The 21,180-nt window shown below is 38.0% G+C and overlaps 1 protein-coding gene across 7 annotated transcripts in view; it reads right to left on the bottom strand.

Moving 5' to 3' along the window:
- Positions 1-21,180, bottom strand: part of PDE5A (phosphodiesterase 5A) — a 95,411-nt gene that overhangs the window by 61,637 nt on the left and 12,594 nt on the right. For 6 of the 7 annotated variants that reach the window (XM_089525874.1, XM_089525876.1, XM_089525881.1 and 3 more), the window contains exons 2-3: positions 5,314-5,902; positions 1,764-1,853 (exon numbers count right to left, since the gene is read on the bottom strand). In XM_089525874.1, coding sequence (XP_089382000.1) covers positions 1,764-1,853; positions 5,314-5,902 — 679 coding nt within the window. The remainder of the gene's footprint in view (positions 1-1,763; positions 1,854-5,313; positions 5,903-21,180) is intronic. The other variant, XM_089525878.1, reaches the window with a different exon arrangement.

Here is a 21,180-nt window from a genome sequence, read left to right as displayed (position 1 = left end):
AATCATAGTCAGAAGGATCCCAAGAGATAGCTAGTCCAACTCCACATCATACAAGAATGCACAACTAAAGCAGTTCCAAGAGATGGCCAGCTAACCTCCATTTAAAGAAGGAGAATTCACCACCCCCTGAGGAAGTCTATTTTTCTCTTGATTGTTATCCATTCTATTACAGTCCTTCTTCCTAATGTTTAGATGGAATCTCTTTTCTTGTAATTTGAAACCACTGCTTCATGTTCTAGTCTCTGGAACAACCGAAAACAAGCTTGTTCCATCTTCTACATGATATCCTTTGAAGTATTTAACATGGCTATCATACTGCCTCTTGGCATTAGTTTTTTCAAGTTTTGTTTTCTCTGCAATGTTAGAGAATTATCCCTCTATGTTTTATACTGCTGGATAGTAGAGAACAACGGGTAGTACCTCTTGATCTTGATATGTGGTGCAGAAAGATTACAGATTAAGTTATTAAATATTCAGGTCACATTATTATTGTTGTTGCTGTTGAACCAGAATCAGTCATGAACAGACCAAAAAGTAGCCAGATTTACAGAAAATATCCAGTTACTCTGGATGATGAAATCCAAGGCAAACTGAAGAATTTCCAAAAGCTGGGTTAATGGACAGCAAAACTGAGATGAAATGTAATTTAACAGCTAAACATACAAATTGGAAACCTACCCTTATGCTGAAAGATGACTAATGACACAGTTTTATGCACTTTTATCAGAAGTTAATTCCACTGAATTCACTGGGGATTCTTCTTAAATAAGCTTGGATATGATTTTAACTTAAGCCTAGGCATTTAAAAATACTTTTAAAATATCTTTAATGTCTTGAAATTATTTAAAATTGTAAATTCAGTTACAATCTATATTGGTTTTAGATTTAGACTAATGGTTAGTTGGTAGTGATTTTATGCTTTTTATTGTTCAAATGTTTTGTTGTTGCTGTGTGCCTTCAAGTTGTTTCTGACTTATGGTGACCCTAAAATGAACCTATTACAGGGATTTCAATTACTGTTGTATAAATGTGCATATGTCTGTACACACATGCACACATATTTAATAACAATCAAAAATCAGTAAGTTTACTTGAAAATAATAAATTTAAATATACAGTACAAATGAAAAAGTAGCTTATATTAATCTCCGGTATTTTGTGGGGAGTTTTTCTTAATTTGAAAGGGTCTTCTAAAATCTATTAAATCTCTGGTTTTTTTTATTATATCAATTTTTAAAAATAATGCTATATAATTTTCTTATATAGCTCATTCTGCTCTACTCTTTCTTTAGACTATAAACCGGGTTGTATATGAGGTTCATTTCATCTGAAGTCTTATTTAGGAATATATTTTCTGCGAATGTAAAATTTGTTTATAATACAATTCTAGTTGAACTAAAAAGGAAGAATGAATGAAACAAAATAAAAGTTGGATACTTTGCAAAAACAAAGAAGAAAACCCAAAATGCAGACACACTGACACTGCCAAAAATGGTTAATGCTAATTTGAAAATGACAACACTGAAGGAGGGGGAAAAAAACCCTTGGCTGCATTTCAATTCTGCATAGTTTATGGAGGAGGTCAAAACTGTACTCTATGGAACATATGCAGACAGTCTTTCTTTTATAAAGAGAAAAGCCAAAAGAAAGAACAAACAATGTTGTACTTTGGGACAGAGCCTGAAAGCTGAAAACAGTTTTAAGGAATTAACAAAGCAGGAAATGCTGTAACAGAGAAAAAGACTGATACTCCACCACTTTACCTCTTCTCTGTGATTCTTAATTGGCATACAAAGGATGCTCTGTGTTTTGTAGCCTGTTATTTGGTCCACTTCTGCATTGAATCGAGGATCCTGTCAAAAGCAGAAAATATACAACTGTGTACATATTATAGACATTTTCTCAAAAGCTCTGTGTATTTCTGCTCCCAACCTTTGGTTCTCCAGATGTTCTGAACTTTGATTCCCACAAGCCCAAAAAAGAATGGCTAATGATCAGATCCTTGGACCTGAAGTCCCAAACATTTGAAGGATCAGTGATTGAGAACTACAGTACTAATTGTTCCTCTTACTAATAAAACTTCCTTTATGAGAAAATATTCCTGTAATAATTATTTAAGGAATGTCTAACCACATTTTAGGACATGGGCCTTGACTGCATGGGCCAGAATACACCAGAATGAAGGAAACCTGGACCCACCTCAATGTCCTCCCATTACATTCTAATTCTAACACAAGGTGGCTGTTTACAACACATCCCATTGTGCTGCTTGGCACAGCCTCCACTGTGACACATCACTTGCTCTGAGGTCAAAACTAGGTGCCCAATGCTGATCACATGGCTGTATACCTCCAGTATACCTCAGTTTTAAAGTTTGGACAATTCTTTGTACCTCAGAGTGAGAGACTTGACACAAAGTGGCCACACTGGCCAGTACAGTGGGGCACGTTGTGAATAACCAATAGGTGTCACAATGGAGGGCTCTGTATCTTTGGGAAGATCCAAAGTAAAAGGTCAGTAATTTTACTCTGTAGTAAGTGTGGGGAGTATACCTCAGGTGTGGTGTTGAATGGGCCAGACTGTTTGCAACAAAACCATGGTTTGAGCTGTGCATTGTACAGACTCCTGGCAAAGAGAACGGGAGAAGGATGCTTTATTTGGCCAGTGCAGACAAGGCCAAACTCTTCCTAAAGCATCAAACAATTTATTTAAAACAAAATACATTACAAAAAGAGCTAAACAAAAATGGAAAATGGAAAGGCCAATATAAAATTTGAAACCACAAATTTCTCATTTTACCCTTTATACTGTTTTTGTTTTCTTTGTTTTTAATGACTTTTTTTCTAAGTAATAAAGATTATATATATAAAGACCCCCCAAAAAAGGGGGGGGGATGGAAAGGTCATTATGGTAATTTCAAAACACCTCGATAAGAGACTTGGCAAAGTTGCTGAGGATGAAATGCCTTGAGTTTCATTACCAAAAGTTCTTTTTGGCACTTTTTCCTAACATTTATATTTCACAAAGTGATGGCTGAAATAAATCCTTTATGAAATAAATCCTATCACATATATACAGATAAGGTTCTCCAAACCAGTGATATACTACCCACCCTCCCCTATGAATACTCATGACCATATGTTCATTTCCCAAAGCACAACTATTTTTAGGAGATTATCTGTTCTTGAGAATAAGGGTAAAGTTTACTAAACACAGTACTGTTGTGCTAAAAAGATCATCTCCACCCATTTCAGGGGGGAAAATGCCAAAATCTTCCACTGTTACACAGCACGGACTCAACTATATACATATTGTGCATAACTCATGTCATATTATATATGTTAAAAGCAGTATTCATGTTAAACAGCAAAAAAAATGGCATAGAAAAAAAATGTTTAGCCACCTCACCTTAAAAGCCTGATGAAGGTGTTAACATTAAAAAATATTCTCAGAAGCTATATCTCTGTCTGGATTATTATGTGTCATGTATGAAGAACCATGATTAAACTTGTATTAGCAAGTGAATAATAATAATAATACCAAAACTAACATACAATACTGTTGTCTTACTGGCCCTTTCTATTGAGTTCACAGTACAAGCAGTTTCCAGATTTATAGGGATGGACATTAAGAGTCACTGCTCTTTGCTTCTCAGGTACTGAGAGCAAAGTTGAGATGATGCACTAAATCAAAAGTTCTCTAACTAAGATTTGCAGATTTCTAGTGGTCAAATGAGCTCAAACCAGTCCAGAATATCTGTACTTGACTTTGGACTTCTTCTTTTTTCTGAGGAGCAATACTGAAGACACTGGATTAGGATGGATTATCAAAGAGACTAATAAGGCCTTGGTACCATGATGGTCTGCCAAGTCAATTAAAACTACTAGTTAAAGGCACCATTTTCAGTAGGGCCTATTTTGTTCACAATATGACACTGATATTGATGTCACAGCTAGAATGATATTGATGTCACTGCTACAAAAATATGTTATAGCACTAGCTGTGTACATGCTTTGATTTTTTTTCTTTTTTAAGTAAGTGGTCTGTAGAAACTGTCCAAAGTTTCAAATGGTCCTTAAAAATGGTTTAAATGATCCTTTCAAAAAAGCTTGAGGGCTTTTGTCCTAAATCAAGACTCCACAGGTTTAGGCCAAAGTTTGGAATACTATGGAACTGCTTTTGCCAGAATCCTCCAGCCAACAGGACTCCTCTGAAAGATATAGTACCCCCCCCCCCAATAAAAAGCAACTTTCCCAAGCTGTAGTTCAGGAACTGCATGTGTTTTTGCTCTTCCATGTAACCAGAACACTGATCACGATTCTCTATAGGTATCACTTTTACACAGTTTTTCTAAACTAAAAAAAAAAATGGACTTTCAATGTCATAAGTACATAAATTCTTCTTTTTCCTGGGTTATGGAACAATAAAACAGAATCCAAATCTTCAACCCATTAGTGTTGTATCCACGCTACAGAAATAATCCAGTTTGATACCCCTTTAACTACCATGTTTCAATGCTATGGAATGCTGGGAATTATATTTGTTGTACCATCAGAGCAGACTTCTGGTGCCACAAAAAACTATAATTCCCAGAATTCCATAGCACAGAATCCTAAAACATTTCTGGTGGCCAATGAGCAAAAGAAGAGATGCAAAGTCATGTCAAACCTCTGCAATGTGGATGCAGCCTAGGTAACCTTTTCCTTTCTTTATACACTCTAAGCCAATTGGATATTTTGGTATGAAGTATTTGATCTGCCTCATTGCCTAACACTAACAACTTTGTACTACTAAGCACTCTTACCTCAGTGCCTGACAGAAGACAGCTAGAAACATCTATCCAAAAGAACTTGGAGCAAAATGAGCAACAAATTGCTAGTTGCATTCAGTGGCCACTTTATGCAGTGTAACCATCTATGCCATGTAAGTTATGTATGTCCCATCACTATCATATAGTTGTAGTACCAGGTATTTTATCTGGGGCAGAGGGATAAAATCATTAAAGTTTCTAGTGATCACAACACAATGACAGATTCCCTATGTTGCATATATAAGGAACCAAGTTCAATCTGTAGTATTTCTGATTGAAAGATTTTAGGTAGCAGAACTGGAAAAGATGAATTGCTTGCCTAATATCCTAGGGAACCACAACTGTCAACTGTAGCTAGGTAGTTGGGCCATGGTTGAGATTTGGTGATTGTCTACCCTGAGAAGGTATTTTTGTTGTTATTCTTGTGATTTATTTTAAACTAGTCCCTCTTGATAAAATGCACACAGACACAAACCAAACACAGAGAGGCATTCTTTGTTTACCTCATAAGCATTCTTGATATTCAAAGGCTGGCCTAAAGCTGCAACATGGCCTACAATTCCTTTGTTCCATTCCAAACGGATGCAGTTGTTGGAAGCTTCTTCTAAAGTGGAACCTTCAGCAACATCAAACAGTCTGCTGATAAGAAATTTCTCATTGGAACTATCCTCACAGACCAGAAAGAGGGAGTAGCGGTCAGCAGCTATAAGTTCGTGGATGTGCAAGAAAATTTTGTGGCAAAGGGCTGTGACATCCAAATGACTAGAAATATCCTTCACCAGTTCTAAGAGTCTTGTGCACTGATCCCCTGCTTCAGTCCTAAGTGTCCGAGACTGGAGAGGCATCTGATCCTTCTTCTCTGAATCTGATAGGAAACTCACTGTTCCAATAGAATCCTTGACAACAATGGGCCTAAGAGGTCTGTCAAATTCAGAAGCAGATATCTTCCTTGTTGGTGGTGTGGGATTAGTGCTCTCTGCCCGTGTTGTCTGGTGACTGGAACAAGAACAAGCTTCACTATGGTTTTTGGTGCCTTCTTTGCATGCTGGAATGGTATGAACTCTCTCAGAAAACCATGCATTGACCATCTCTCTGCAAAAGAAGAGATACATAATCAATATTATAAGTTAACACCCACTCCTCACCATCAGCACCCTTCTTGCATACAGGAACAGCCATGTTTCTCCTTATCATGATGTTCTTCATTTCAAGCCAACACAGAGGCTGATTTGAGCACTAAATATCTTGCATCTCAAAAAAATGATTCCCCCACAAAAGAAACCACAGGGCAAGGTTTTTCATGGCCGATCTCTGACACTCTTTGCATACTCAGCCTTCTTAAGGTTCATGATCCGGAACAACAATAGATAGAGAGAAAGGAATAATAACCAACACATGCCAGATCCTTGTATATTTCATGCTTTATAAGATACACACATACCTAACTAAAATTCTAGCTCTAAACAAATCAATTTTTCACTAGTTCTTCAATCTGCACAAATTATTTTTTAGCATTAATTGCATATACAGATTTATTTTGCACATACTTGTTTTGCTTCTGCTTTTTGTAGTGAGGAGCAATTAAATTTTACCCTTTGACCACTGGAATGCTATTCCAATTCCCAACAACCTTTTTTCATCTACTGAGAAGACACTAGGCCCAGACTATGGAGTTTATCATATGCAGTAAAATTGGAAGTTTAAATGGGGCTTATCCCATGAAAATCACCCAATTACTATTAATATTTTCTCACACAGCAGTCATTATCCTGGGAATAACCAGTCAATAAACAGCAGCAAATCATTCACAGGATTGTCCCGTGAATGATTTGTTGCTGTTTATTGCCTGGTTATTCCCTGGTTAATGATGCTTTAATCACTTTTGATTGCAATGTCGTGTGAAAAACTTTATCACAGTTGTGCAATTTTCGCAGGATATTCCCAGAATAATGGTACTTTATCCATGACGTTGGGTGAAAATCTTAATCATGAATGCGCAATTTTCATGGGATAACCCATGTGACAAACTCCAATGACAATACATTAACAATGTGTTATATTTCTAATACATTTTTGGATATCGCAATGGTCCAAACACATCCCTTCACAGACAAATGATCTCAGGTTCCATACTCAGCATATGGAGACAGAAAAAGACTCCCCTCTGATGCCCCAGAGAGTCAGTGCCAATCACTGCCCTGAGCTAAACCGGGGTCAGCAAACTGCTTCTTTGTGATTTCTTCTGGTGTTTGGAAAGTAAATCCTGAAGTTATTTAGAACACATGTGGGTCCCAAATCTGTTTTTGTAACTCCCTCCAAGTTCCGAAAATCACTTTTTTGGCAAAAAAAGAAGGAGGAGGAGGAGGAGGAGGAGGAGGAGGTAAAACAGGTACACTGCCTTGTATAATATTAAAAAATAACATGTTGAAACCAGAAACTGACTTTCTCAGTATGAATTTCCAGAGGGTTAGGCATATTAAACACAACATAGTCCTGTGACACCCTAAATACTTTATTGTTGTTGTCGTGTGCCTTCAAGTCGCTTCTGACTTATAGTGACCTTAAGGCAAACCTATCATGGGATTTTCTTGGCAAGATTTCTTCAGAGGTTTGCCATTGCCTTCCTGAAGCTGAGAGCATTTGACTTCCCCAAGGTCATCAAGTGGGTTTTATGGCCAAGTGGGGAATTGAACCCTGGTCTCCAGATTTGCCAGGTTTTAAGTTTCTGCAGTACTCTTTGTTTCATTTACTCAGTAGAGAACAACGCTCCTAGGAGAGACCAGGAGTAGGGAAACTTTCAGGATGCCCCCCCCCCAATTCTGAAATTAGATAAACAAATGCATTTCTTAAGTGGGGAAAATAATCCAAATGTGCTTAATCACTAGAGAAAGTGGATTCAGAAGAGGAAAGTTAAATCAGGTATCTTAGGAAAGAGATTTAGTAGAAGCTTTGATGCTGGTTCTAAAAATGAATTCATAAGATTCACTACCTCAGGTTACAGGAGCCGAGATTTTTCCTGAGGTGCATGTATCTATCGAATATTATTTTGTAAACTAGGCAACACTATTTCAGGAAAAAATGCAGTTTTCATTGTGTTACATATACCTATGAACTTACTGAAGCTTTGAAAGTTACTAGTTAAAAATAATTCTTCCCTGTTATTTCTTCCCATGCTTGGAAAGTAAATCAATGTAGTTATTTGGGACACTGCTGAAAAAGTAACTAGTTGCACTGCTTTTTGTGTTACCCACTACTTTTTAAATTACTTTTTGTTTGGTTTTTTTAAGATGAAAAACTTAGGAATGATAAGAGAATGCCATAAACCTGGAAAATTCCTGTTAAAATCACTCTGCAATGTCCTTTAAAATTTTGGGAAAGTAATTACAATCTACTACTTATTACCTCCCCAAGAAATATCACTTTTGCTCATTTTTTTAAAAAAAGTGACTTTGTTCTAGCCTTATTACCAAAATGTAACTGGTTATTAGCAATCTACATTGCCTGTGACTCATTATTTCCAAGTTCTAATTGAAACTAATGCTGGCATTTGCCATATCCTCAGAACTAATTGCTATTGTAGTATTCAATTTATCTGCTTCTGAAGAAATAGCTCTTGGTAAGTATTACAAGACCCAAAGTTGTACAGAGCTTTATCCTTTACAGATGGTGGAGTAATGGCTGCCAACTTTCCAGATTATCATTAGATATAGGCTTCCATGGAAACTAAAAGAATGAAGAGGCGGGAGAATAGTATTGGCTAATACTAAGACTATCTGAGACTGAGCATTTCTTTCTTTGTGTCAATTTTGGTGATCAAAATTTACAGGGAGGATAATCTTAACCTGAGCTGCTTTATGTCTTGTTCGGGGAACAAGAACACATCCCCTGCTTTTATCACTTCCCACCTCAAAACTGGTTAGGATTTCTTCCTCCCTTAATTCAACTCCCCAGTATGTTCACAAGTTGCACATGAGAATTGCCCATCCAAAAGAAAAATCTATAAGGAAGCTCCAAATATTTGCAAATAGTCTAAGACAGTGATGGTGAACCTTTTAGAGGCCGAGTGCCCAAACTGCAACCCAAAACCCACTTATTTATTGCAAAGTGCCATGTCCCTCTGGCTTTCTAGTAACAAACTCTGTGCTGGGGCAATGGCACATGTGCCCACAGAGAGGGTTCTGAGTGCCACCTCTGGCACACGTGCCATAGGTTCGCCATCACTGGTCTAAGACACTCAGGCTACCTGGAATACTAGCTAAAGTTATTAGTATTAGAATTGGCAAGAAACTACATTTCTTATTTATTTATTTATTTATTTCACAATGAACAACAGCATGCACTCCCAGTACTGCCTATTGAATGCACGCTACAAAAAAGGATTGGCGCCAATGTAAAACAATGTCCTTCAAATCACATCCCAAAAAAGAAACACCATGGCAACTGCCTGGCATTGAAAGTTACCTAAAGGTCATGAAAAACTAACAGAGATACTATTTTCTCTAGTTCCTGGCATAGATCATCCATCAAGGTGATCAAAGCTGTTTCCATCCCACAACCACTCTGAAGCCAGACCAAACTGGCTATATATAATCCATCTTATCCAGAAACCTCACAATAAGATGCAGGAAAAGCCAGCTACCTCCCCTTATCAGCCACCAGCTTGCCACTAAAAATGCTCCCCTCATAACATAATGGAAAATAGAAAACAGAATTTTGAAGGGAACCTAAGCATTAGAGGAAAAGCACATATTAGGGCAAAAGCACATGGAGGAATTCCAGAAGATAATCAGCATGCACTTTATAGACAATAGCAATGCATTTGATTGCATAGATCATGAAAAACTATGGATGGCACTTGGGACATGGGAGTACCAGTACATCTGATAGTCTTGATCTGTACTTGGGACAAGAAGCTACTGTTCGAACAGAATTCAGAGGAACACAATGGTTCCAAATTGCCAAAGGGGTCAGGAAAGACTGCATCCTATCACCTTATTTGTTCAACTTGTATGCTGAGAATATTATAAGAAGAGCAGGTTTAGACTCAGAAGGAGGAGTAAAGACAGGTAGAAGGAATACCAACAATCTAAAATATGCAGATAACACCATATTACAGTGGGCCCTTCCCTTACGCAGGGGATCCATTCCGGACCCCCTATGTAAGGGAAATACCGCATATGCTGGAGGCTTCTTCTGGGGCATGCAAGGGCTTTTTCCAGTGTGGCTTCCAGTGTATGTTGAAAGCCACATACGGCGCACCCACATATGACACAGGTGCACTGTACTAGCAGAAAACATCTCAGATTTGGAACAATTACTGAGAAGAAAGTGCAAAAGTAGGCTTAATGGTTAACATAAAGAAAACAAAAATAATGACCACAGAGGAACTCCTGTATACAAATAACTTATCATATGAGGGAAATTGGGAGGAAAGCAGGGGTTTAAACTGACAATAATCCATAAAAACCACATTATCGCGGTGAAGATTTTCATGCACATCATGATTAAAAGAGGACTTATCCCAAAATAACCAGGTAATAACCAGAAACAAATCATTTAAGAGATTTCCCTGGTTATTGGCGGGATAAGTCCACTTTAATCGTGATGTCATGTGAAAAACCACCGCAATCGTGCAATTTTTACAGCTTATAGTCAGTTTAAACTCCCACATTTCCCCATGTTATAAAGTCTTTGGACAACTGAAATAGTTTAAGATTTCCCATATCTTGGTTCAAATATTGATCAGAATTCAGACTGCAGCCAAGAAATCAGAATAATAATAATAATTATTATTATTATTAACCTTTATTTATGAAGCGCTGTAAATTTACACAGCGCTGTACATGCAATCTTTTTAGTTAGACGGATCCCTGCCTTCGGGCTTACAATCTAAAAAGACATGACACAGAAGGAGAAGGGAGTGGTGGAGGGAAAGGGTAGACTCAAAATGGGAAAGCCAGCTATGAAAGAACCAGACAAGATCCTAAATTGTAACTGAACACTAAAGTCAGAATTGTCCAAGCTGCTATATTCCTTATCACCATGTGTAGATGCAAGAGTTGGACAGTGAAGAAATCCGATAAAAGGAAAATCAATTCCTCTGAGATGTAGTAATAGAGAAGAGTGCTGAGGGTACCATAGACAGCCAAGAACAAAAAAAAAAACAATGGGTTGAGCAGATAAAGCCAGAAATTTCCCTGAAGACAATGGCAGGTTACAAACCGCCTCTTATGACTCGCTCCGTGCGTGCTAGGATTAGGAAGGGGCATGGTAGGATTAGGAAGAGTCGCCCCTTCCTAACCGGCCCCGGCCCCAACACGCGCGGAGTGCATCATAAATGGCGACGCCCATCCACATGGGCACTGCCATTTTGACATCTTGGACGCATAGCGTCCAGACGTGTCGCGGCGGAAGCGACGCCGTGAGGGCGCATTCGCCCCTCACGGCACCACTTCCACGTTTTGAAAAGGAATGCCATTTCGGCGCTCCTTTTTTGCTGCGCCAGGAAGCCTCGCGGTCTGGCCGCTGGGGCTTCCCTCCACAGCGAATGGCAGCGGCGGGCGAACGGCCGCTTGAGGGCGGTCTGTAACCCGCCAGAGTCAGGGGGAAGTCTCTTTTTTCTCTCAGTCATTTAGTCCTGCAGTTTTAAAAGCATGTCAGTGCTTCCTACACCCTTGTGTTGTTGTCGTTATTTGCTTTACCCTGGTTTTATTCTTTATGGCTGTTTTAATTTGTTTCAGATTTCCCACTGTTTTATTGTTCTTGTATTTGATGATTTTACATCTTTTTGTGGATGACACTGAGAATCCCAGATCTAGGGTTGTACAAAAAATACTGTATAGAAAATAAATGAATACAGTACTTCAGCAGAACACTGAAATGCAGGACACTGAGCCAGACCTATTGCAGGGGTGCAATAACTGATATTGAGACCAGTGACATGTTTGTAATGTTGCCAGTGACATGTTTGTAATGTCACTGGCATTTTGGTCAGTATCTAGGAAGCTATTGGCATAGCTCTGAACATCTGGGGGGTATCTGGACATACACACACACACATTTTTCAAACAGCTTCTAGCACTAGGGAACATGAATGAGTAAAACACTGCAGTTGGTGGTATATGAAACAAGTTGCATTATGCAATGTATTGTATTTTATAACACATTCATTAAAAAAAAGCTTTTATTTAATGTACGGATGGGAAACTATGATTGCTTCAGGAGCCAATTTTCACCCCCTGGAGCCTCCTGCTGTCCATGGACTCCAGAAAATGCCCTCCAACAAAGAAAAATTAAACCAGAAGTTTCTGGATGTCTACTTCCAGTTTTGAAAATGGCATTTTGCTGTTAGAAGGCACAGGGCCTGTAACATATTAAAAAGAAGAATCACAGGTCCTTCTCAGTGTCTTCTCTCAGGCTGCGGCACTCTCCTCCACAGGAGGTCTACAAGGAGGACTCCAATCTCTATTCTCCTTCTGCCAGTAGGCAAATACCATTTCATTTAGGAAGAACTTTGGTTCTTAAATCATGTGGCAGAAGGGTGTTTTCAATATGCTGTGTTATGCTTTAAATGTGCTTTAAAGTGTTTTAACTATGTGTTTTGTTGTTGTTGTTGTTGTTTAAAAAAACCTTTTGTGTAATATGACTTTAGATGAACTTGTTGCCAGTTGTCTTAAGTCCTGTGCCACGAATAGGGCACAATATATAATTAATTAATTAATTATTAAACTTCTGGAGACTTCTAGAAGCAGTGCTATATATATATATATATATATGGGAGAAAGCATCAGTTTTTCGAGAAGTTCATGGAGGGGGGTTAGGATTAGCCTTGGTATCCCCAGGCTGTACTTTGCCTACCCTTAGTTTAATGTAAAACCACATTAAGAACAATGTTCAAGAAGAATTCAAAAGTCTATATTGTATAAATGTCTTAGGACCAAAAACAAAGACATAAAATTGAATACAAACTTCTGAGATACTCAGATTTCTTCATCATGCAAGATGTTACACAATCAGGCAGGAGAAACACTGGAATCTTTTCCTCACCTTCCTTTTTTCCTTGTTCTTTGAGAAGCCTGAATTAAAGTTCAATGCAAATTAGTATTTAATCCCCCTCCCTGTCCCAAAGTTGACAATAGCTCCTTTCTAAACTACTACTTACTTTCTCTCTACTTGTGTTTATCTCCTGCCTGGTTTCCATGTCCCCCCCTTTAATCTTCTGCCTTTTTCAAAAGAAAGCCACCTACCCAACACACTTATCTTTCCTTAGTGAAAGGTAGTTATTTTTTTGAGAGGCAGCTACTTCCAGTCTTTATCACCCAAGGCTCTGTGTCTCCCATACCATTTCTCTGGTGGGCCAACGAACTAACAAGGAGGAGTGAGGGAAGAAATTGAAAGGATTGGTCCATCTCAGATTGATGCCTAAATCCCAAGGTCAGTGTGCCTTTTCAATTAATGTAAACTTGATAAGTTAACACTTATGTAAATTTTACCAATTCAATGGGTCTAATCTTCTATAGACTAATAACTGTATTATGTCTTGATCTTTAAGTCATTTCATCTGCACACCACTGTCTTGAGATGTAATGGCAGGATGTGTCTATGGATACACAAATAGGACACCTCATATGACCCAGTAGTCTTAGCTTTGAATTGGAATCACTCTCAGCTTGCTGCAAAGATGCAATACTATAAACCTTTACACTCTGTTTTGAAAAAAAGCCATCCCCTTGGAAATTGAGGGCTATCAATACTGAGCAAACCGGAAGGCGCTAGGAAATGAGGAAAACCACATTACAGATGGGTTGATTCAATCAAGGAAGCCACAGCCCTGAGACTGAAAGACCTGAACAGGGCAGTAGATGACTGGAGATCTTGGGGCTCTCGCATTCACAGTCACAAATCAAAGTCAATTAGATGGCAAATAACAAAAATCTTCATATAGTTTGAAACTCACAGACTTCTTTATTAGACTGAGTATCTCAAATGTTTGCATACAATTTTGTGTCTTTTTGGTTATAATAATAATAATAATAATAATAATAAAAGTTTATTTATATCCCGCTCCTTGAGGTCAAACGGGGCGGCTAACAACAATAAAATGCAATACATTGTAGATCAAAATTCCCTCCCCCCCTTAAAAATTATTAAATCAATTATAATTAAAACCAACTAATTAAACAACATTAACACATACACATTATTACAAGACAAACAAAACAAAACAAAACAAATAAAACAGTAAACTACTGGTTGGCCTAATATAACTGTTAAAAGAATAAGATTTTTTTGAAGTAAAAAAGATGCAGTGGATTTAAACTATGGTCACTGCTATTCAGTGTTAAAATATCTCCTTCTACAGGACTATTGCTAGTGTTATTTTTAAATAAAGCAAACAGTGTGATCTGTTTGGTAAAGTGAGAATACCAAAAAAGTACCTTCCTGCAAAACTGTTATTCTTGGCTAGCTAGCAAGTTGACTTGTACAGCTTAACTTTCAGCTATCCAGAATGTAAGAATAGTTGCCTAGCCCTATAAGGGATTTTTCATTGTTAATATGGAGAGGAGCACAGTAAAACCACAGGGATATAAAGGTCACGGTTGCAAACAAATTACACTGATTTTATTTACCCTGCTATTTTTGTTGCTTTCAGATCCCATGCTCAAAATATCAGAAAATGAAAACAAGGCTTACGAGTTGTCTTATACAAGTAAACTGAAATATTTCTGTGAGAGAATGATGGATGATGGGACTGGGAAAATCTGTCTTCCCATGTTGGCTCACCAGTTTCTGTGTCAGCACTGATTCTTTAGCCTTGTTAGTACATTTCATTTATTTATTTATTTATTTATTTATTTAACTTACGCCCTCATCTTCCTCTCCCAAAAATGGGACTCAAGACATCTTACAACAAAATTAAAACATAAAATAAGGACAAATATAAAAGACTGAGAACTTTTACAATGCACCCAGCCTTTGTTCAGATGTTCTGGTGAATGTATGAAAGTGAGTTTAGGTAGAGCTATTGGTCAGTATCCTGTCCCCCCACCCTCCAAAGGCATTAACTTAGTAAAAGTACTTTATATTTTTTCTTCCCGGGGCAAGTTGGCTTAGTGCTCATTCATACTATGAAATAGCCTGGGTTATTTCTGTGGTGTTCATACTTGCACCAGGTGCATTCAGTGCACTCTGCTGAGGGGGGGGGGGGGGTCCTGCCTCAAATCCCACTTACCCCATAATTTGATAGCAGGGTTTTTTCTGTGTCTTTTGAAAAGATGCAGATGGCTGCAAATGAGAATGCACTGTCGATTTGATTCAGGATATTCTGAACTGATTCTTCCAAAACAGGAAGGGAGGGGTTATATGTAGATGGGTGGACCATACATATCCTACCTGGTCTTGCCAGTGAAGACACCTGCCAATATTTCCACCACTGCCTCCATTTCCCTGAGCTTAGCATCAGAAGGATTATTTATACATTTATACACTTTTTTGTGTTTGGACTACCCACAACAATTGAAGCAGAGGTATGTCACCAACTGTAAAAGAGGAAGCAGAATGCAGAGATGTGCATAATTTGATTGGCAATGGGAGGGGGGGCGAGAACAATCAAACACGTTCAAAATGGAGGCTCCATTTTAAATTGATATGATGGCAATGTGAACAGCAATAGGGTAAAAATGCCACAGAGAGATTTGATCATGGTAAACTTCATATTGCATCACTGTAGAGATTCAGATCTCCTCAGTACAAAAACGTAAGTGTGAATGAGTCCTTAGATGTGGAAATCAAAGTGGAAAATGGATCTGTTATGACTGCAAACCAGTAATCCATTAATGGAAGTGGTTCCAAACACCTGCTGTCACAGGTAGAGAAAGCCATGGGCACAAGTGAAACAGAGTTTGGGAAGGTTATGTTTTGGGGACTATAATTTGCAGAATGTGTGGTGTCTGGAAAATTCTGGGAGCTGCAGTCTTCAAAGGTAACTTTTACCAGCTTTGAGACTTGGGGGCATTTGTCTTTTCATAGGAGATATCAGGAAAACCCAAGAGACTGCACACGCCATCTCTATTTGGCTGCAGCTTGCAAAGAATGAGGTCAATATATGCCAGTTTGCCACCAGCGTAACACAAGCTATATCTTTCTTTTCTTTTCTTTTCTTTTCTCTTCTCTTATTCTTTTTAAAAAGAGGATTTCAGCAGATTTTAAAAACCTTTACCAAAAATGTGATCAAAGCACGAAATGATTGAACTTTATTTCAGTTTTTTTTCCCACCACACATGAAGCTCTCCCCACTTTTTCTTCTATAAATATACAGTTTGATTATTTATACCTAACATGAGCCAAGCTCAAAAGATATACACTCATGGAAGCATGACAACCACAAAGTATGTTGTCTACTGAATGCAATAGCCTTCAGCTATAGACCGTATCTTTATTTTGTAGGAAAGGAAAGTCTCTGTTGGTTATGGCTAATCTGAAGTCACAAAACATTTTGCCAACACTCAAAGCAAAAGCAGGAACTTGCTATGAAACCTATCCACAGGATCCTATATGCTTCTATTGCGTAATTGTTGGCCTTTCATAGCTAAAGGAAATATGTGCCAGTTGGTTAGAAACAGATTCCCGTGTGTGTGTGTGTGTGCATGTGCATTCATTTCAATTTCAAGATTTACAGCAGGAAGAAGAATGTTATTATATTGCAGAGCAATTCTACTGTAATGATGGGGTAACTGCCTGCTAGAGTACTCACTATAGAGATTGATTGGTGCTCTGGAGATGGGAGGAGGTTAAATGAAGCCAAGAACCACATTTTTATTCCAGTATTTGCAGTAAAACAACCACTTCTGTGGAAAGTGATTTAGCTTTTTGCTTATTTTAGAGACTGTGCATGCAAACACTTACGTGCCAAGCTGCAAGACAAGGAATATATCCTGGATATATTAACCCTGAACTCAATTTCCCACTCAGCTGTGGCTGACCATAGGATGATCAGACAACCATGTTCAGACAATGAAGCAGTACGCTAATGCATGCTGCCCAACCAGCAGAAGGAACCTTTTGTTTCTTTTATCTGTTGTTGTTGTTGTTGTTGTTGTTTTAAAATCATTTCTGACTTATGGTGGCCCTAAGATCTACAGCTTGTTTATCATGACAGGCCAGAGTCATTAGCCAAGAACAATGTCAGCATCTGGTTCAGACCTCACAACAAACATCATGGACAGAAATTCCATGGTTTGTTTAGCCATGCTTACTCAGAAAGCATGTACCAGCATGCTGCCTTATTCTTGCAAGGAGGTTGTGAAATGTACCCACTATATCTCATCCTAACATACATCAGAGCATTGTTGAGATGTTAAAAATCTTACAGCCTCTTGACAGAAAATAAATTGACAAACACAATTCTGTGCAGAAAATTATGACATCTGTTTGTCATATGTGCCAAAAACGCACCCACAAGCAATAGGAAGTCATTGTTAATTATTAATTCCTGTTGTGCACATACAACATTTTTCATGTGTTATGAGGGGTTCATGGAAAACAGATATTTGCTGGACATAAAAGTTCTCTTTCTTGATGAAACTGAAAACACAGAAACTTTAAAACTGTATTTTTGAATGCAAATTAGAAAGTAAAAATTGCTGACAAAACATTACCACCCTGGAAACAACACCTAGGGCAATCTAGAAAATCTCTATTTAAGCAAAATGTTTCTAGTTCTCATACTTACAGAGAAAAGGTTTCAAACCTTATAGTAGTGTGACAAAAGGCTCAAAACTAAAACTAAAAAGGAACTTAAAATATCATCAGTCCATCAATCTTTTATGTATTCAAATGTAAAGAAAAGAAAAGCACTCATCAGTTCAAAATAATGGAGTAAACTGTGTATGAATGCTCAGTAGTTTGGAATCTCACTGTTTTTGTACAGATCTAATGTCTGGGACAAGCTAAACTCATGACAGTGCATATTTGAAACACTAAGGTTATTATAAACTATGTAGCTGAGTTTTAATACTGAATTTTAAAAAAACCCTCTTCCAACATAGGCCCGGTACAAATGGGCGCTTTGTGGTATGCCGGCAGCGATTTTAGGGTTCGTGAGTGTGCAGCAACCACATACTCTCGACCCCTCATCCGTGACGTGTCATGTGTGATGCATCCAAACAGCGCGGTGCACAAGACATGTCACTGTGATGCCCCAGGGTGCAAATGTCACCTTGGTGGCTTCGCAGGAAAGAGCTCCAGTTTGGAGCCCTTTTTTGGAGTGGATTGCTGTTGCGGCCATGCCTCTGGCCACCCCTTTCTTCTAATTTGTACCAGGCCATAAATACTATGACGTATCTATAGATGATACAGATATTGAAGCAATATTTGCAAACTTGATGCAATATCTATACTTTTTGATATAAAAATTGATCAGTAGGCACAAAAGTGATAATTCATTAACCTGTTAATTCATTTAAAAGTAATTTCTGGGGGAAATAAACTGAACTGTCAGGCCACAAAACACCAAAACAGTATGTAGCTTGATTTACACTGTTATACCACTGTGATTTCAGAACAACATGTTAAGTATGTGCAACCTAGTGTCAATTCTATCTTTTTATGCAAAGTATCTCAATACAGTGTACACACTCTGATACTGAAACCACTTCTGTCTTGGGATATGCAAAACTCTAGCCACTTATTTCTGGGAACATTTTCACTTATGAGAAGTAGACAAATATATCTCAGCAAGCTATTTATATGGCCATTCAGTTCCATGTTGTTGCTCCTCATCTAAGTATATGGAATACATTCACTTGTAATTGAGACCAAAACACAGTATGTGTGTGGGGGTGTGCAACCCAATGAGGAGAGAAGTAGTGGGTAAGGGAGGAGTCACACTTACCCATTGCTGCAGAACCTGGGACAGGTGCAGTAAGGGGCATGTATGTACCTTCCTACTAAGTGTTTTCCAGATTAGGACTCCCTTGTCAGACCTCAAACAAGCTTTCAGATGAAAATAGCACAAAATATTCTCAGTCCACAACAGCACACTTGTGACACTTAGGAAAGCAGCATACTGTTTTCCCTGCAGAAATGAGCATCCGGGGATGTACCTGGGATCTCTCTGCCAACACCTAGCCTCTGTTTTAATGAGCCAAGATGAAACATACTTCATCACTGACCAAACTCTCAAAAAGAACCAACTTGAGAATCTTTAGCTGCTGTAGTAACAATAGTAGTAGTTGCAGTTTGGAGTCCAAGAAAGACTTCAAACTGCTGTTACTTTCTCTGTCCCAAATCAGATTACAGAAGTTATCATCACTGGTCTTTAGCATTAAGTCATTATCTCATTCAATGTAGTGAAGAAGTCCAGTCCATACCATGAATCATAATGGTTAACAAGGTCACAAATCTCTAAAAACATTTTCCACAATTTTGTTGACATGAAATGCAGGTCAACGTAATTAGATACTCAAAACAAGCTGTACAACAAGAATACAAACATAGTGGACTTTCTCACATGACACAATTACTGCATTTTTATACCATTTTAACTGTCATGGCTACATCCTACAGCCTATGTCCCCACTTTGATCCATGGGGAGAAATGGGTAAGAAATTATTATTATTACTATTATTAATATTACCATCCTTTAGAGTCATGGGATTTGTAGTTTGGAGAGGCCTAGAGCAATATGACAGATAAGTCTAAATACTAAATGGAATTTCAGAATTCCATAGGGCACAGCCATGACAGATAAGTTGTATCTAAGTATGTTAATTCTTTAGAAGCCAGTATCTAGACATTGCAGCAAACCCAAATTCCAATATTGTCCCCTTCCTCTGGCAGAATTACATGGCAAGAGCTAATGTAATCCATAACATCAATTACTAACCTTCCCATTAGCATTATGTAACTTGATACAAAATCCAAAGGGTAACTTTCCAAGCTTGAGTATAAAATTAAAAATCATCTGGATGTCAAATAAGCTTCTATGTGTAGAATGGGAGAAGGGGTGCCATTCTGTCTTTTGTTTTAGACTAAGTCAGTTGCATCACAACTGACTTACGTGTTGTTGTTTTTTAAAGTAAAACACTGCACATACACAATCTTTTCTGCATATGAAGCAGAAAATCTTTTCTGCATATAAAGCACCTGGAACGGATCATGCCCAATATGTTTACATAGTAAAAATAGCAGTAAAACGTTAATATAAATACAAGACAGAAATTCTTTCTCTCTGAGATACCATTTAAATGTATTACAACATAAATTATGAAGACAGCTAGGAGCAAACATTGAAAAGTAAAAACACAATACGACAACTTAGTGCTGTAAGCATATCTTCTTTCAACAGTTAAAGTCTGTGGAGATCATAAAATTATTAGTCTAATGCTGCAATCCCATCTACTTTCTTGGGGAGATCACCAATGAATACAGTTAAACTGACCTGCAAAGAAACAGAGCATGCACAGCATTGAGTTAATGATGCTTCAAAGAGATCACTTCAAACTATCATGTAGATAAAAGGATCATACCAACTTTCTAATACAAGTACAAGTGAGACTACCATACTATAAGGCTGAGTACTCAGTGACACTTATGAGTGGTATCCTATGCATGTTTTCTCAGAAGTGGGTGTCATGGGAATGTATCCAACAGAGTCATTGTGCTAACACTAGGTCTGTTGTGTAGGGTAGGAAGTTACAGAGAGTTAAGTTTAAATATACTAAAGGTATCAGATCCAGACTGACCTTGGAAGCTAAGCAGGGACAGCCCTGGTTAGTACTTAGATGTGAGACCTCCAACAAATATCAGGTTCCGTAGGCTATATTTTAGAGGAAGGAACTGGCAAAACTACCTCTGAGTATTTCTTGTCTAAGAAAACCCTATGAAAGTCATGGAGTCGATAGGAGACTTGAAGGCATGTATACACACAGAAGGGCAGAATCCAGCACAGTCTTGCATCACACAACCAGCTACAAAAGCCTTCCCTTTTAGCTATTTCCTGAACAAGAAAGAAATCCATGATGCTAGCAGAATTTCCAGAACTGAAATGGACACATAATCTTCTAGCCTCACAACAGATCTAGGTCTTTTAGTTCGATTGGATTTAGCTGCCAAGTAACAGTACAGTATACATTACCTGCTGTAAGTCTCAGTGAACATAGTGGTGTTTCCTCCTGAAGAGATCTAAGTAGGGTTGAGCGTTACACATTTTATTTATCCATTCACAAATTACCACTGCCATATAATTAACTTTCACCAAGTATGCTGCACTTACAGTCTGTAACATAACTGTAACTGAGCCTAAATAAGTGCAAGTGAAATGAACAAATATTTTTCCCCTCTTCCCCTCTTTAGACCTGCATTCTTTTCC

The sequence above is a fragment of the Sceloporus occidentalis genome, unplaced genomic scaffold (genome assembly GCF_023333645.1).
Source record: "Sceloporus occidentalis isolate IW3139 unplaced genomic scaffold, rSceOcc1.0.p SCAF_5, whole genome shotgun sequence".
Classification (NCBI taxonomy): domain Eukaryota; kingdom Metazoa; phylum Chordata; class Lepidosauria; order Squamata; family Phrynosomatidae; genus Sceloporus; species Sceloporus occidentalis.
This window is presented reverse-complemented; position numbering and strand designations above follow the sequence as displayed.